The following is a 15,930-nucleotide window of genomic DNA, read 5'->3' on the forward strand; positions in this document are numbered from 1 at the left end:
AGATCTCTGACCTAAAGTCTTAATGAACGTCAGATTGTGATAAGTTTAAGGGCCACCGAATACAAGTAATGTTTTGTATGACCTAACACGAAATATTGATAAAAAGAGTTACGCGTCCACGATATCCGAAAAAGTAGTTTCGACACAAGAGCTTCCTCCGGAGAAAGAGTACGGGTTCCTGACTGGCTTGATTCTTGATACCGCGACTCAAGCTCAGACTAAACGCGTACCAGACGCGAACTCTCGCAGGTGTCCTACTCACCCATAGTGGGACAAAGAGTGCTCAGACATGTACGCAAGATTTTCCGCGCCGGGTCCCCTTACGATAACGCGAACGAAACACCGTTTTCGATGGTGGAGTTCTTACTTGCTCTCTTATCCTGTAACAATAAAGCCCCAGGGCCATACAGAATCAAATTTAAGTTGTTGAAGAATCTGCCAGACTCTGTCAAGAGGCACTTGTTGCATTTATTTGATAAGTTTCTTGAGGGTAACATTGTCCCTCTTGAATGGAGGCAAGTGAAGGTCATCGCCATCCAAAAACAAGAAAAACCAGCCTCCGACCACAACTCGTATCGACCGATTGCAATGCAACAGGGGCGAATCCAGAAAAAAAATTTCGGGAGGGGTCCGAAATTTTGAATATTGTACAATACGTCATGCGTTGAAACCTCATTTAATGAAATTCAGTTTTGGTTGTCAAATTTGGTTTGTAATGATTTTAAGTTTAAAACTGATATAAAATTGAAACTAATTCAAAATTTCTCAACAAGTTTAAAAAATTCGGAGGGGTCCGGACCCCCAGGACCCTCCCCCTGGATCCGCCACTGCAATGCAATCCTGCATCCGAAAGTTGTTCGAGAAAATGATCTTGTTTCGCCTCGACAATTGGGTTGAAGCAAATGGTTTACTGTCAGATACACAATTTGGTTTCCGCAAAGGCAAAGAGACGAACGATTGTCTTGCGTTGTTCTCAACAGTAATTCAAATGGCCCGTGCTAGCAAAGAGCAGATGGCATCAGTTTTCCTAGATATAAAGAGGGCTTTTGATTCTGTTTCTATCAAAATTTTTTCTGAGAACCACCACCATGGTCTTTCACCGACTCTAAACAACTTTTTGCTAAACTTGCTGTCTGAAAAACATATGCATTTTTCGCATGGTGATTTATCGACATCACGAATTAGCTACATGGGTCTTCCCCAGGGTTCATGTCTAAGCCCCCTTCTCTATAACTTTTACGTGAATGACATTGACGAACGTTTTGTCGATTCCTGCACGCTTAGGCTGCTTGCAGATAACGGTGTGGTCTCTATTACAGGACCCAAAGCCGTCGATCTGCAAGGACCATTGTGAGATACCTTGGACAATTTATCTGGTTCACAACGCGGTGTGTTGCCGACCCTCATCTGAGCCGTACTACGAAACCGTCTGGAGGAACCCCTGCACGCTCGAGAAAGACCACCAGGCGTTCCAATACATGCTGCAGCCTGATGAAAACCGTCCGAGTCCGTTGATTCCCGATGCCGGAAACTGAAAGTTGAAATCTTTCTCCCCATGTCAGCTTTGTCCACCCTCTCTCTCTTGTCTCTGATACACAGATGTAGGTCTTCAGCCCCCCTCCTCCTCCCTGAATATATTCCCAAAACTTAACTGCAGCCCCTTTGCTTTTCTAGTTGTAGTTGATTAATATCAGGGCCGGCGAAACACTTTTTTCCCGAGTGGGTAGTAAAATTCGGAGTGATTTCTACTCGAAGTGACGATAGTTCAGACATGGTTTATGTAAGTGAAAGTGAAAATTTCCGGATAATATCTGGTGGCTATTTGGAAATACCCTTTGTTAACGGGCTGTGTGACCGACGGCTCAGCGAGAATGTGTTTTATGATCACTGATGCTACAAATGTTCCACAGCTAAGTGCTAAATACTCTATTTTTTAAAATTTTGTTGCGTTAAATTTTTTGTTTCATCCGATACAACATTCTTTGCGCGGGTTCTGAAACCCAAATGAAGGCATCTCCGACAGCAGACAACCCCTCTAGCCTATTGGAGGTCAATTTGAATATTTCTTCGATGGCAAAATAATACCAATAAATTTCCTTTTCGATATACATAAATTATATTCATCTAATACAACAAGGTCTACTTCGGGACCGAAGATAACCCATTTAACACCATCGATATATCACGTAAACTAAATAAACAACACTCGGCCATGTACGAAGAAGTATCTTGCCTACGTACCCGCCTGGGAAGTAGAGATTGATGGTGTAGTCTTCGACAGGGGCCTTAATTGCGAAATATGGGACTGACTCCTTCCAGAACCCTTTGCTTCAGTCAGTAAAAATTCTTATTTGCAAGCAATTGCATTTAGCAAAAAGTATAAGGAGTATAAGAACTTATTTTCAATCAGTCTCATGTTGAGACTTTCGCCGGATCTACTCTTCCAAACTTTGTTCTTTTGAACGGGGCTCGTCAACCTCAGGGTATGCCGTCATGCTTTTTGTCACTCAGGGCATGCGCGTCATTGCGAACAATTGAGCCATACAGCCAATGTAGAAACGAAGAAACCACGACTAATTTCTACGCTCTCTTGTCCACTAAAGAGTGAGAGTCTAACAATCCCATTGAGGGAACATGTTCTAATGTGCCTGTAAATTTTCGAAAATAGAAAATCATTTCCTCTCTTAAGCTTCCTCGTAAAGGCCTGAGAGTGTCCTTTGATGGGTGCTATCACAAAACCGTGCGAATCAGCAACACATGTGACCATCTATCACAGACGCTGAGACAGTTACAATAGTCGATAAAATAAACATTCAGGCAGGCAATTGGTGAGGGAACAAAAAACAAACAAAAAACTGGCGCATTCAATGAGTTTCAACGCCGCAAATGCTTAGTGCGGAAGTTTACCGTGACTTAACTTTTTGTCGGTTCCGACAGCATGAAGTAACAAATTACTTTACGCTTGTCCGGACATGCCGTAGACTCAGGTGATTCGCATTTCTAATGCCAAAAGATCTTGACTCCTACGGTAGCAGACAAAAAGTTAAGTCGCCGGTAAGCTCTAAACTTGCATATATGATCCTTCCACGCTTATCTAAACTTTCTCCCTTCAACTCCTTGCTCTCCCTTGCGTACTACGGCTCTTAATATTGAAAAATATACTTCACCTTTCAGTCCCTTACTAATTAAATGCTGTAACAACTGTTGATAAATTGACTCTAAAGGGGTCGTTAACAAAAAATGGTTAACAAAAATGGTAAAAATGGAAGTGGTTCTTGTCTCGGAAATCTTAGAAACTAACTGGAATTTCTTCATGGGATATAAAAAACCACAAGTGTCTCTATATTTCATTCCCATTATTTTCCTAGATTTAACACGATGTATTTGGTTAACTTCCGACGTAGATCTTCCACAATTTTAATATTAGACCAAGTTAATCCTTGGTACCAGATATTGAAGTTGTCGGTTGTCAAGTCCGAATCAAAGGCAGACATTATTTTCCTATACATCGCACCTCAGCTGGTTCAAGAAGTCTTCAACTCTCACGGTATGCCATAGAGTTGTCTTCACGTTGATAACCGGTCTATCTTACTGCATGATATTCGCGACAATATGATATGACTACTCCACCACCACAGCGTTGGATTTATCATTGTACTCGACCTCCATTAGTGTGCCTATTGATTGGAACAGCTACGCGTCCACTATATCCAAAGTAATCGAATCGAAACAAGAAATTCCTCCGTTGGAAGCATACAAGGTTTTAACTGGCTTGATTATCGACAGTGCGATTAAAAGTCACTTCGTGGTGGGTAGAGAGCACTGAGAATTGTACGCGAAAAAGTCTTATTAGGCTTTTTTGAATATCGGATCTCCGATTTTTTCCAAATATACGCAACGTTGGAAACGCAAATGAAAAACTTAACGAATATTGAAAACGCGGTTATTGGCAGCGGTTTGTCGATAAATTAACGAGAGAAATAATGTTTCATCTGGTGGCTGAGTCCTACGTTATGTATTCTATTCAACCGTTGATCGAAATACACGAAACCAAGAATCCTTTTATCGGCGACAACAGCATTCCATATAGATTTGATGTTTTCACTCAAAAATTGATGTTTCGTGGTGAAATGATAATACTTTATTTAAACGTAATGATTGCTCTTTGAACATACAAATTTATCTGATAAAAAAATAGGCTCGTGGTAAGCATTTTAGTGCGCATATCACTGTAGTGTTCGTTAAATGAGAGCAATGCCTCGCTGCTATGATAATTATTATGACAGTAGTGGTGAGGGTGATTATAACAGAGGATGTGCTTGTACCCAGTAATGACCATGTCCACATCGTTACAGTTTCAAGAATGCTCTCCATTCGATGGAGTATGGAAAGCACTCCTTGCATTTTCTGGGAAAAACATGGAAAGTTGGATAGTTAGTTTGAATTCTTTTGTATTACTCTATTCCGGGTAATAAGATGGGGGACACTTAGATTAGAATGGTAATGAGAAAAGGCGTACATTTAGGCATTAGAAGATGAAGCTTTTCAGTATTTTTTGTCAGAGGACGCTCGAAAATTGGCAAATTTCGTGGAACAATGGAAGTTTAGGAATCCCAAAGGAACAAACAACTCTTGATTAAAGAGAATGAATAAGGCTCGTGTCTTCATTCGGATAATATCTCGGGCCATGTCCAGTAATTATACGTTGGATGAGCCTCTTTAGTGTAGTGGGGTCGTGGAGAGTGGTCTAAGCGCTTATGGTGACGGTTATCGCAACATTGAACATGTTGTCTGGTCGTGTGCCTAGTGCCCTAGCGCCAGATCTCTGTTAAACGACTCCTTTCGGCCTCGTTCCAGACCGAGATGTACTAGCTATCCTCGATCTTCCTATATGTCTCTCATATACAGGTTTTTAAAAACGATTGATAGGCAAATTTAGTTATCTCTTCTCATTTGGTTGATATGCTAATAGCTACCTGGAAATCTGGTCCCAAAAGAGTTCCCAGCGAATCCAAGGAGGGCAGTCGGCAATTCCGTTCATAATATCCTGCAGTATTCTTCCGTTTGCCAAAAAACTGCAAGTTTAATTTCTTCTTTTCCCTGTCATTGTTGTCCGCCCTCTGTTCACTTTCCCCATTGTGGTCTCTGCTACTCTGAAATCAATTCTTCTTGTGGTTATCTTTTGCCTTCCTCATAATAAGCCTAATAGTTTTTCTCCTTGTTTCAATAGTTAATCAAATAATAGTTCGTGCTAAAAAATAACAAATCGTATATCTAGTCTTTGAAAAAATTTCTAACTGCATCTTTCAGTATGAAAAAAACGCAGGTGCATTTTTTTCTGCATATTGATCTGAATTCCTTGTTTTAAGATAAAGATGTGTCAAAATATATTTCCCTTAGTATTACTAAAAATATAAGTTTAAATTTTAAACAAATCCTAATTATTATGTCATATTTTCAAGAAATTTAAATTGTAAGCCAAAAGAAATTTGTATCTCAATAAAAATTAAGTTATTGTGATTCGAGATTTTCAGGCGCGCACATTTTAGGCGCAAAACAAATATGCGGTTAATTTCAGCTTTTAGTTTGTTCCAAATTTTCGAGTGGGTATTTCCCCTCTCGGTTATTTTCGAGTGGGTAGTACTACCCATACTACCCAACGGTATCCGCCGGCCCTGATCAATTTATAATCACGTTAAGAGAAACCCAACAGTACCACTACTCAAAAATAGCCCTAATTAATTCCTCTTAATTAATCTTAAAATAATTGAACAACTCCCTCTGGTTATTTCTAGTTTTAAAGTGCTTGTAAAATGTTCCGCTTAGTTAATAATTAATTGCTCCAATAATCTCCATTCTAAATATCCTAAAGTTCATTACTATACAAAAACACAGAAAATCACCCCGCCCCCTAATCTTATGAATATTATATGATCACCTCTTTTATATGAATAAGTTAGCTGTAAAATTTCTTCAGTTTCATTATATAAAAACAAAATAATATTGAAATGTATAAACCCCTAAATTTAAGAAATTCAAAATGCAAAACATAGAAAAAAATGGCACCTTTAAGCAAACGCAAGCGTGCTTTATCAAATAAACGAGTTAAAAAAAATACGAATATTTTTGAACTGACTATTTTACGAATGATTTTAGTATAAATCTATCCAATTGAATTATAAATTGAATAAAAATTAGACATATTAGAACGCTTTTAGTTCTGGGGTACGAATGTACCTTACAAAATCGTTTACCGTATAGAAAACGTCACGAAACTGTTGTAGGGTCCGTAGATATTTTTATCATTTTTTTAACAGCAGTTTTCCTTAAGTATACGAATATTGGTACATCAGTCCCATATGAAAAATACAATGCAGCTGTTAAAATTGTTTAAAACTTAATTATTTTGATGCACTCGCCAGTCCGTCCGCCTGTGCTGTGGGATGACTGTAAGTGAACTCCAATACAAGCGGCCCCAAGTAGTTGAGTTGAAGAAGAGTTTCGAAAGACAAAAGATTCCCCCTGCAAACGCTCTCACAAATAGAAGCGCTAGCGGGTAGTGCCAAGCGAAAGTCGCCTCCAGTTAGGCCAACAATCGACCAACACAACTCGCGCTGCATAACCAAGGGCGAGAGAAGCAAGAGCGAAACGAGTATGAAGCTAAACGCCGGATGCTGGGTATGAAGAAAAATTGCGGGAAAAATTGTCATCCTGCTGCTCTTAGGATGGGTGTGAGTGAGAGGAGGTGGAATACAACCTGCTACCCGGATTGGTGGGTGGTAAATAGCAACCGAAGAACAAAAGAAATTAAATTGCTTAAGTTATTATGCGAATGACGCGATCGTAACGACGATGTGCTGTGTTTTTGAGATGCCAACAAGCCGTAGCACAGGGAGGGGGTGGACATACAACGATAATGATGGTGATTATGATGTGGTTAAATTCAATATGATTAGCTTGGCTGGTGAGTGGAGCGGGTAGGTGGAATCGGCCGATTTGCTGCTGAGTAGCTATTGGGGTTTGCTCGAGTGGGATATTTTTATGTCCTGTGCTTAGTGGTTGAAAAGATTTTCGGTTAGGCATGTCTCCGGAGGAAGCTGTTGGAAGATTTAAGAATGGAAAATGACAGGATCAGAGGTTATTATAAACTGTTTGTAATTGAGCCAATTTTGAGGCATGAAGCAAATTGTTGGCTGCGTTTGGAGCGTGTCAACAACAAGTCCCAAGATGTAAGAAAAGAGCTGACAAACAGTTTCATGTGTTAGACGTTTTGACTATAGCTTGATGCAAAGATAATTACTACAGGATCAAATTACAGACGTCTGATTACGAAACTTTTGCTCCAAACAAAGCAAGACCGAGAAGTCACAGTTCATCAGTTTTAAAATTAGCATTTTATCCTTATAATAAAAATAATGGAAAAACTCAGCAGGAGAGCCGCTGTGGAAAAGGATGCATTTGCGCAGGATAGACGTTGTCAGAAACAGGGCAATCTTTTCATTATCTCATGCCGAGTCGCATCGCCAGTCCTCGTTATCTACCAGCGTGGTTTGCATTGAATTCTGTGCGAATTGTTTTGTTGTGTAACAGAAATTGAACATTATACGGAAGAATTTTACTCTTTTGTTCAATTTTAGCTTTCATCAACGATGTGAGCATAATGTCTTTTTCGGTATGTTGCCGCCTATAATGTATTGCATTTCTCAAGAATTTTTAGTGAAATCGTACTCCCACAGCAACCTGAGAAACACTCAAAGCAGAATTTCATTTGATTGCCATTGTATCACGAATAATAAGGCGTGAAAATGTATATGAGGTACTTGACTTCAGCCAGCGAAGAACCATCTCACGTGTTCGTGGAATTGATATTGGACTTAGTTCCTATGAAAGCGTGAAACATTTGTAAACGCTGCTTTTGATCCGCGCTACATTATACGGTGCAGATTTCTGGAGCATAGCTCATAATAGTATGCAATAGATTGAGCGCCGTTTAGGGTACTGTTGGTATAGTGGTCATTAGTTTGGAAAGAAATTATTTTCTTTTTTAAAACCTGATAATTAGAAAAATTTTCCACTTCTGAACGAATGCAAAAAATATTTAGAATAAATGAAAATACCGCTCAGAAAGTACAATTCACACTACGAAACACCGCCCGTTTTTCCCGCCAATAGAAAGGTCGTAGACAAGAAATAAGCGAGTGAAGTACTTCCATTAAAAGTCATTTGTTTTCGAATTCCCACTCGAAACCAAGTACGGTTGCGATGATGCGGGTGATACATTTCACCTTCAGCGTCGCGGGTGAACCAAATCATTGCAATTTCTTCAACTCATTTTTTTGTGCCAGTAAAAAACTCTGGTGTGGAGGAAAATTCTTCATTCATATAGCATCGGATTAGCAAGTACTGATGGGGTAAGCTGGTAGACTAAGTGTGGATTTCAGTATTTAATTCACTTTTCATTCATTTTTGTTCAATAGTTGATGGGAAAAAGTGTGACCTTTTATGTACAGTAAGAATTTCTAATGCGAACTTCAGTTTTTATTTGATTATTTCTATTTATATCCACTTACTTCTATCTGTCCATAAATGCATAAAATACCAAAATAATGTTGTCCCATATAAAATGATCAATGAACAAGCAAATATTTAAAACCAATTTTCTCGGCTTTATTATGAAAGCTACTGCATCTGAAATTGAAAATTATCGATTTCCATTTAATGACTCCTGTGCATCATATTAAGAAGTGATGTAACAAGTGATGTTGGGTGGGGTAGGGTAATAATTTATATATTTTCAAGTTCAACACTCGCTGACAGGTTCTCCAAAAAGAAAATATTTTCAGCATCTCATTAACAAGCAATCGAAGATTTTTTACGAACTCCTTCCCGATTCCCGAAGAAGAATGTCTACATACGTATAACTTGTTTGACAACATAAGCAGATTTTATTGCATCTTATTGTGTATATGGCATACCTCTAGACACACTGGGTTAAGAGGCTGTGCGACGAAAAAGCAAATAACAGGTTGCATGAAGTCCATGGACTACCCTAAAGTTTTAAGGTTGCGATGGGATGATTCTGAGGTTCACGGTTTACAATAAAAATGATGATCAGCTCTCAAAAGAGAATGTACCGTGCATAAGCACTGGTCGATCCTGGTCTACCTTAACAACGTGGAACGCGATTCTGGCGAGAAAGTAAGTGAGTGTATGGCATGCAACTTTCACAAATCGGTACTCGGAATCGATCCTGGTCCATTTCTTTCCGTGCCGGCGCGTAAGAAGGAACGATCTGAGTTATACTGTGGCATATTATTTTATGAGTTTTTTTGTGATGCGGTTTTTAAAGACAAATCGTCCGTGTGTTATATTAGTGCTCATATTGATTAGTTGTGATCAATTTGGGACTGCTGTAATAAATCTAAGCTACACAGGTGGTATACGTCGATTTTACTATGGACCTGGTGTTCACAATTTGTTCACATATATTCCAAAGTTACCTTCATCTACAACAACAACAACAACAACCGTAGCTACAACGTCAACAACTGCTGATACTACGACTACAACAACAACCATAGCTGCCATATCAACAATTGCTGATTCTACTACAACAACAACCATAGCTACTAAGTCAACAACTGTTGATCTTACTACAACAACAGCAACCGTAGCTACCACGTCAACAACTGCTGATCTTACTGTTGCAACAACAACCGCAGCTACCACAACAACAACTGCTGATCCTAGTACTACAACAACCTCAACTACTACATCAACTGCTGATTCTACTACTACTGCAACAGCAGCTACAACGTCAACAACTGCTGATTCTACTACTACTACAACAACAATCGCATCTACCACGTCAAAAACTGCTGATCCTACTACAACAACAATCGTAACTACCCCGTCAACAGCTACTGATCCTACTACTACAACAACAACAACCGCAGCTACTACGTCAACGACTGCTGATTCTTCTATTACAATAACTGCAGCTACCACGTCAACAACTGCTGATCTTACTACTACAACAACCGCAGCTACTACATCAACTGCTGATTCTACTACTACTACAACTGCAGCTACAACGTCAACAACTGCTGATCCTACAACTACTACTACAATAACAATCGCATCTACCATATCAAAAACTGCTGATCCTACTGGTACAACAACCATAGCTACTACGTCATCAAGTGCTGATCCTACTTCTACAACAGCAACCGTAGCTACTACATCAACGACTGATAATCCTACTACTACAACAATCGTAACTACCCGGTCAACAACAACTGATCCTACTACTACAACAGCAACCGCAGCTACCATGTCAACAACTGCGGACCCTACTGCTACAACAACCATAACTACCACGCCATCCACTGCTGATCCTACTACAACAACAGCCGGAGCTACCACGTCAACAACTGCTGATTTTACTTCTGCCATAACTACCATAGCTACCACACCAACAATTGCTGATCCTACTACATCAACTGCAGCTACCACATCAACAATTGCTGATTTTAGTACTACAACAACTGCAGCTACCAGGTCAACAACTTCTGATCCTACTAGTACAAAGACAACCACAGCTCCCAGGTCAATAACAGCAGATACTACTACTACTACAACAACAATAGTTGACACATCAACAACTGATGATGCTACTACTACAACAACGGTAGCTACCACGTCAATGACTGCTGATTCTTCTATTACAACAACCATTGCTACCACATCAATAACTGCTGATCCTACTAGTACAACAATCGCACCTACCACGTCAACTGCTGATCTTACTACTGCAACAACAACCGCAGCTACCACCTCAACGACTGCTGATCCTTCTACTTCAACAACCACAGCTACCACGTCAACAACTGCTCATACTTCTATTATAACAACAACCATAGCTACCACAGCAACAACTGCTGATCCTACTAGTACAACAACCGCAGCGACCACATCAACAGCTGCTGATCCTACGATAACAACAACAACCGCTGCTACCACATCAACAACTGCTGATCCTTCTATTCCAACAACCATAGCTACCACGTCAACAATTGCTGATCCTACTACTACAACAACTGCAGCTACCACGTCAACAACTGCTCATACTTCTATTATAACAACAACTGCAGCTACCACGTCAACAACTGCTGATTCCACTTCTACAACAACCGCAGCTACCACGTCAACAACTGCTGATCCTACTACTACTACAACAACAACAACAGCCGCGGCTACCACATTATCAACTGCGGAACTTACTACTACAACAACCACAGCTACCACGTCAGCAACTACGGATTCTATTGCTACGATAACAACCCCATCTACCACGTCAACAGCTTCGGACCCTGCAACAACAACAGCAACCGTAGCCATCACATCAACAACTGCGGAGCCTACTACTACAACAATCGTAGCTACCGAATTAACAACTGGTGATCCTACGACAAGAACAACAACCGTAGCTACAACATCAACAACAGCCGACCGTACAACAACCACAACCTTAACTACCACATCAGAAACTTCCGCACCTATAACTACAACATCCATTAGAAATTCTATTTCATTTTTGCCGTTTATTGTGCTGAGCACTTCAGCGGAGGCTTCCACTTCAACGACTGTTCAACCTACAACAACAACCTCGGCTACGACTACAACTGCCCAACCGTTAACAACGAGTGCGTCTAGCACAATAGCCGAAACTATGACATCTACTTCTATAAGACCTTTCACGATAATTAGCACTTCCTCGGCACTTCCCTCTTCAACTGTTGCTCAATCTATAGAAACGACTTCAACTACCGCTGCAACAGAAACAGCAACTTCCAGTTTATGGAACGAATTTTCATTATTTACCATTTCAACTGCGGCCTTGACAACTTCTCGACCCACAACAACAGTAGCAACCGAAGCTCTTTCCACACATACATCGACAGGGGGCATCACGTCATCTACGTCAGCGTTAAGTAATACTTCCAGCGCGTTAAAGCCGTTTACGCTGTTCGGTATTTTAACTAGTTTGACCACAACATCACCCAGTATATCAACCGAAACGCCTGCGTCAGCGTCATCATCCGAATCTATAGGTACAAGTCACCCTCCAGAGGCATTGTTTGAAGTACTTCCAGCAGCCACAACGATAGCGACTCCCTCAGCCTTCCTTTATCCTTTGGTTTCCACATCAAGCAACGTTAACTCGAAACCCGTAGAGTTCAGCATAGTTAACCAAGCGACTGGCGGTCATCATTCTACCAGTAAACCATTCCACAGTTTGCTAAATTCTTTGCAGAATATATACGCATCGTTGGAAAATCTGAACCAGCAACTTGGAAGTGATATCAGCTCCGCGAATGTCGAGCTCAACAAACCGCAGTATGGACTAGTCAGTAATAACTATTACAATCCATACAATTATTATTCTGGTCATTACTATGGTGAACGACGGAGAATAAACCCTTTCAGGGATTTTAAAAATCCATTGTTAGCCAAGTAAATGATGTTTTTAATGGTTCTGTATATTTTGACGTGTGATCGGAAAAAATATAACAACAGTGTGAAATAATTTGAAAAGTGTATTGAACATGAGAAAGATCCTTTATTTTTATTATTCATTATCGTTTTGAATATATTTTCTGGACAGATCAGCTTATTTTTTTTCAAAACTATATCTCGCATTGTTACTTGTTATAAATTTATGTTATTTTAACTATTAACGAGACCTAATTTATATCACAATATGTTACAAAAATTGTGTTCTGTTATAATCTTGCCATTTCATTCTGATCGGGATTGGTTTGAAATGCCATCGAAATGGACCGCATTATCCAGTTTCGATAACACTAGTTTTACAAAAAAAAAATAAAAATCTGAACTTCAATATCCGAACACCTTTTCTGATGTAAAATTGCGTGCTGAACCCGAAAATGAAGTCCAAAAAATACAGTAGAACAGTTTTCGAGTTACAAAACAAAATTTAATTTCATCTTTAAAATAGAAAGTACGTTCAGTAAAATTCAAATCTCTTCAGCTGTAGTACTTCGATATAAAATTATATTTTGTTGAATTAAAGGTAATTAAATGCACTTTTGGTCGTTTGAAGATTTTGTTTTCGTTCGACTACTGGTTTTGACACTAAGTACGAGATTATTGAACTTTTTCTTAATTTTTCCTCATTTTTTAATAAAAAATGAACGGTTGGTCAAGATTTTCGGCTAGATAAAGCAATCCTAAAAAATATATTTTTATGCAAAACACAACGCCTGCTTAATAACCATTGAAAATAAACACTTGTTAGTTTGAAACCAATCAAAATTGCGAAATTTATTAATTTTTTTGTAAAATGGGAATTCTGGGTCAACTTATTGAAATCTCTGAGTCAACTTATTGAACCATCTCGATTCCAATTTATTCTAGGGCTTGTTTCATAATTTATGAGGGACTCTGTTAGAATTGTAAATTGAAGAATCTTGAAAACATTTAATTTGTGCAATATTCGCATTCGTTTATCCAAATAATTCAAGACTTCTGATAACAATAGTTTCAGGCTCAATTGGTATGATTGGTATGCAATACTTCGTGTAATATTTACAAAGGCATTACATAAAATAACACTCTTACGTTACCAAATTCGTTGTAAACTAAAGCCTCACAGTCATAAAATTCGTATTTTGAAACGCTAGCTGCACAACTGTGTTTTGACCAATGCTAATACAAACTATACGAATCCCTAAATATATGTGTTACTACATACGTCAATTATTATACAATTATTAATTTGAAAAACTTTTAATTTATTTTCCTTCCTAGAATATCTAGCGGTTCGTGTTTTGAAATTATGTAGGACATTGAACCAGACTTATTTTAGGTTTAAAATCTCAAAATCTGAACTTCGAACGTAGAAGATATTGTAATTGCACTTAGATGTTTTACACAATGTATTCTAGTATATTCAAATTTGATGGACCAATACAGTAAAATCGCTACGTCGTAGAAGTCAGTGTGAATCCAATATAATTTCAAATTACAATCTTCTAGATGTTTGAATAACGTAAAACAAATTGTTAGTAGAATAAAAGTTGATGAAATAGTCACTAAATAAGTCACCATTCCTGAAACTAGTGCCAGCCTTTAACATTTGGCGCTATCATAAATTTCAGATATGCATATCAGGGCGTTGTGGGGCGTGCAGTTTAGAACGTATTCTGTACGTAAACGATTCTGTATGTCACATGTAAATATTAAAGTCAAATTTTTAATCACATTACTTCACTAAACCTGAAATTATTGTTATAAGATACTTTGAATCATTTGGATAAACGAGTTCAAACATCACCCCACATTAAATTCTTTCAAAATTCTTCAATTTACTTGTTTAACAGAATTCTGGCAGAGAATTCCTCATATATTATGAAACAAACCCTAGAAAAAATTGGAATCGAGACGGTTCAATAAGTTGCCCCAGAGAAACTCAAAAATTCCCAAATACATAAAATTGGATAACTTTCACAATTTACATCCGATTTATACTAATAATTGCTTATTTTCATTGGTTATTGGCAGGCTTCAAATTCCCTTAAAAATATATTTTTTAAAGTTACTTTATCTTGCCATAAAAATATATTTTTTAAAGTTACTTTATCTTGCCCAATATATTGATCAAACGCTCATTTTTCTTTTTAAACCTGTTTTAATCTACCTAGCGGTGCAATTGTACCTTTCTCATTAATCCAAACTACATGGAAAAAAATGTTCCCAAAATCGTGAATAAAGTGAATCCAGGAACAATCACGTTTTGCCTTTCTCAATAGAAAGGTATTGCAATTGCTCTGAAACGGAGGTTCGGAGGGCCGAGTGACATATACCATTCGATTCAGTTCGTCGAGTTCGGCAAATGTATGTGTGTGTATGTGCGTGTGTACGCGAACACAATCTCACTCACTTTTCTCAGAGATGGCTGAACCGATTTTCACAAACTTAGTCCCAAATGAAAGGTGCAACGTTTCCATAGGCTGCTATTGAATTTCTAATGGTTCCGGAATCACGTTGAAAATGTCGATTTTAATAAATTCTGCAATGAATGTATAATGGTGAAATTTTTTTTTATTAAAATCGACTTTTTGGGACTTTGCCGATTTCGCACTTCTTTTCAGTTCAATATTACCGTGGCTGTTTTTTCTTTTACATTTTTTTTTGATTTCTTTTCTTGTATATAGTTGTCATGTCATGTATAATAATAAAATGTAATATATGCATTTGAAAGCTTTTTATGAATATAAACAACGCAAACATTCTCGTGTTCATGATTGAGAAAGGCACAATTGCACCGCTAGGTGGATTAAAACTGGTTTTTACGTTATGAAAACAGGACCATGAACAAAAATCATGTGTTTTTGTTTTGCATAATGTGTTTTATAATTATGTTCAATTTCTCCTCAATAACGCCCGCATAACGCTTATTTTAGTGGAACTATTTGTTCCACTTCAGTCACGATTTCCGCCAAGTCATTTGTAATGCGATTTTCAGTACGAGAACTATTTCACAACTTTATGAACACTAAAACATAAAACCAAAGGTTGACATGATGATATTTATAGATATAGGAGCCTTGGTTCACAAAATCAAAATATTCTAGATATGTTCTCGTGAACTATTTCGCGAAACTCAAAATTGTATTCATGAATCCATTTAATTCTTGTAAACTAATTCATGATCTCTAATATATTAGGTACGATCCAATATCCGTGCTCGTTAAATAGTTCACGAAATCATGGAATATAATTCAAGTATTCGTGAACTGGTTCATGATATCTAGTATAAGTCACAACTCACGTTCATTTTTGTGAAATACTTCACGAAATCATTAAATATTATTCATGTATTCGTGAGCTGGTTCGTGATTCCAA

The 15,930-nt window shown here is 38.2% G+C and overlaps 1 protein-coding gene across 1 annotated transcript; it reads left to right on the forward strand.

The window, feature by feature from the left end:
• Window positions 1–6,654: 6,654 nt before the first annotated feature.
• Window positions 6,655–12,520, forward strand: LOC131688263 (mucin-2-like). The gene is made up of 2 exons (XM_058972452.1): window positions 6,655–6,678; window positions 9,497–12,520. Exons 1-2 carry the CDS (start codon window positions 6,655–6,657, stop codon window positions 12,518–12,520), a joined length of 3,048 nt encoding a protein of 1,015 aa, XP_058828435.1.
• The last annotated feature ends 3,410 nt before the right edge of the window (window positions 12,521–15,930 follow it).

Source organism: Topomyia yanbarensis, chromosome 3 (genome assembly GCF_030247195.1).
Source record: "Topomyia yanbarensis strain Yona2022 chromosome 3, ASM3024719v1, whole genome shotgun sequence".
Taxonomy (NCBI): Eukaryota; Metazoa; Arthropoda; class Insecta; order Diptera; family Culicidae; genus Topomyia; species Topomyia yanbarensis.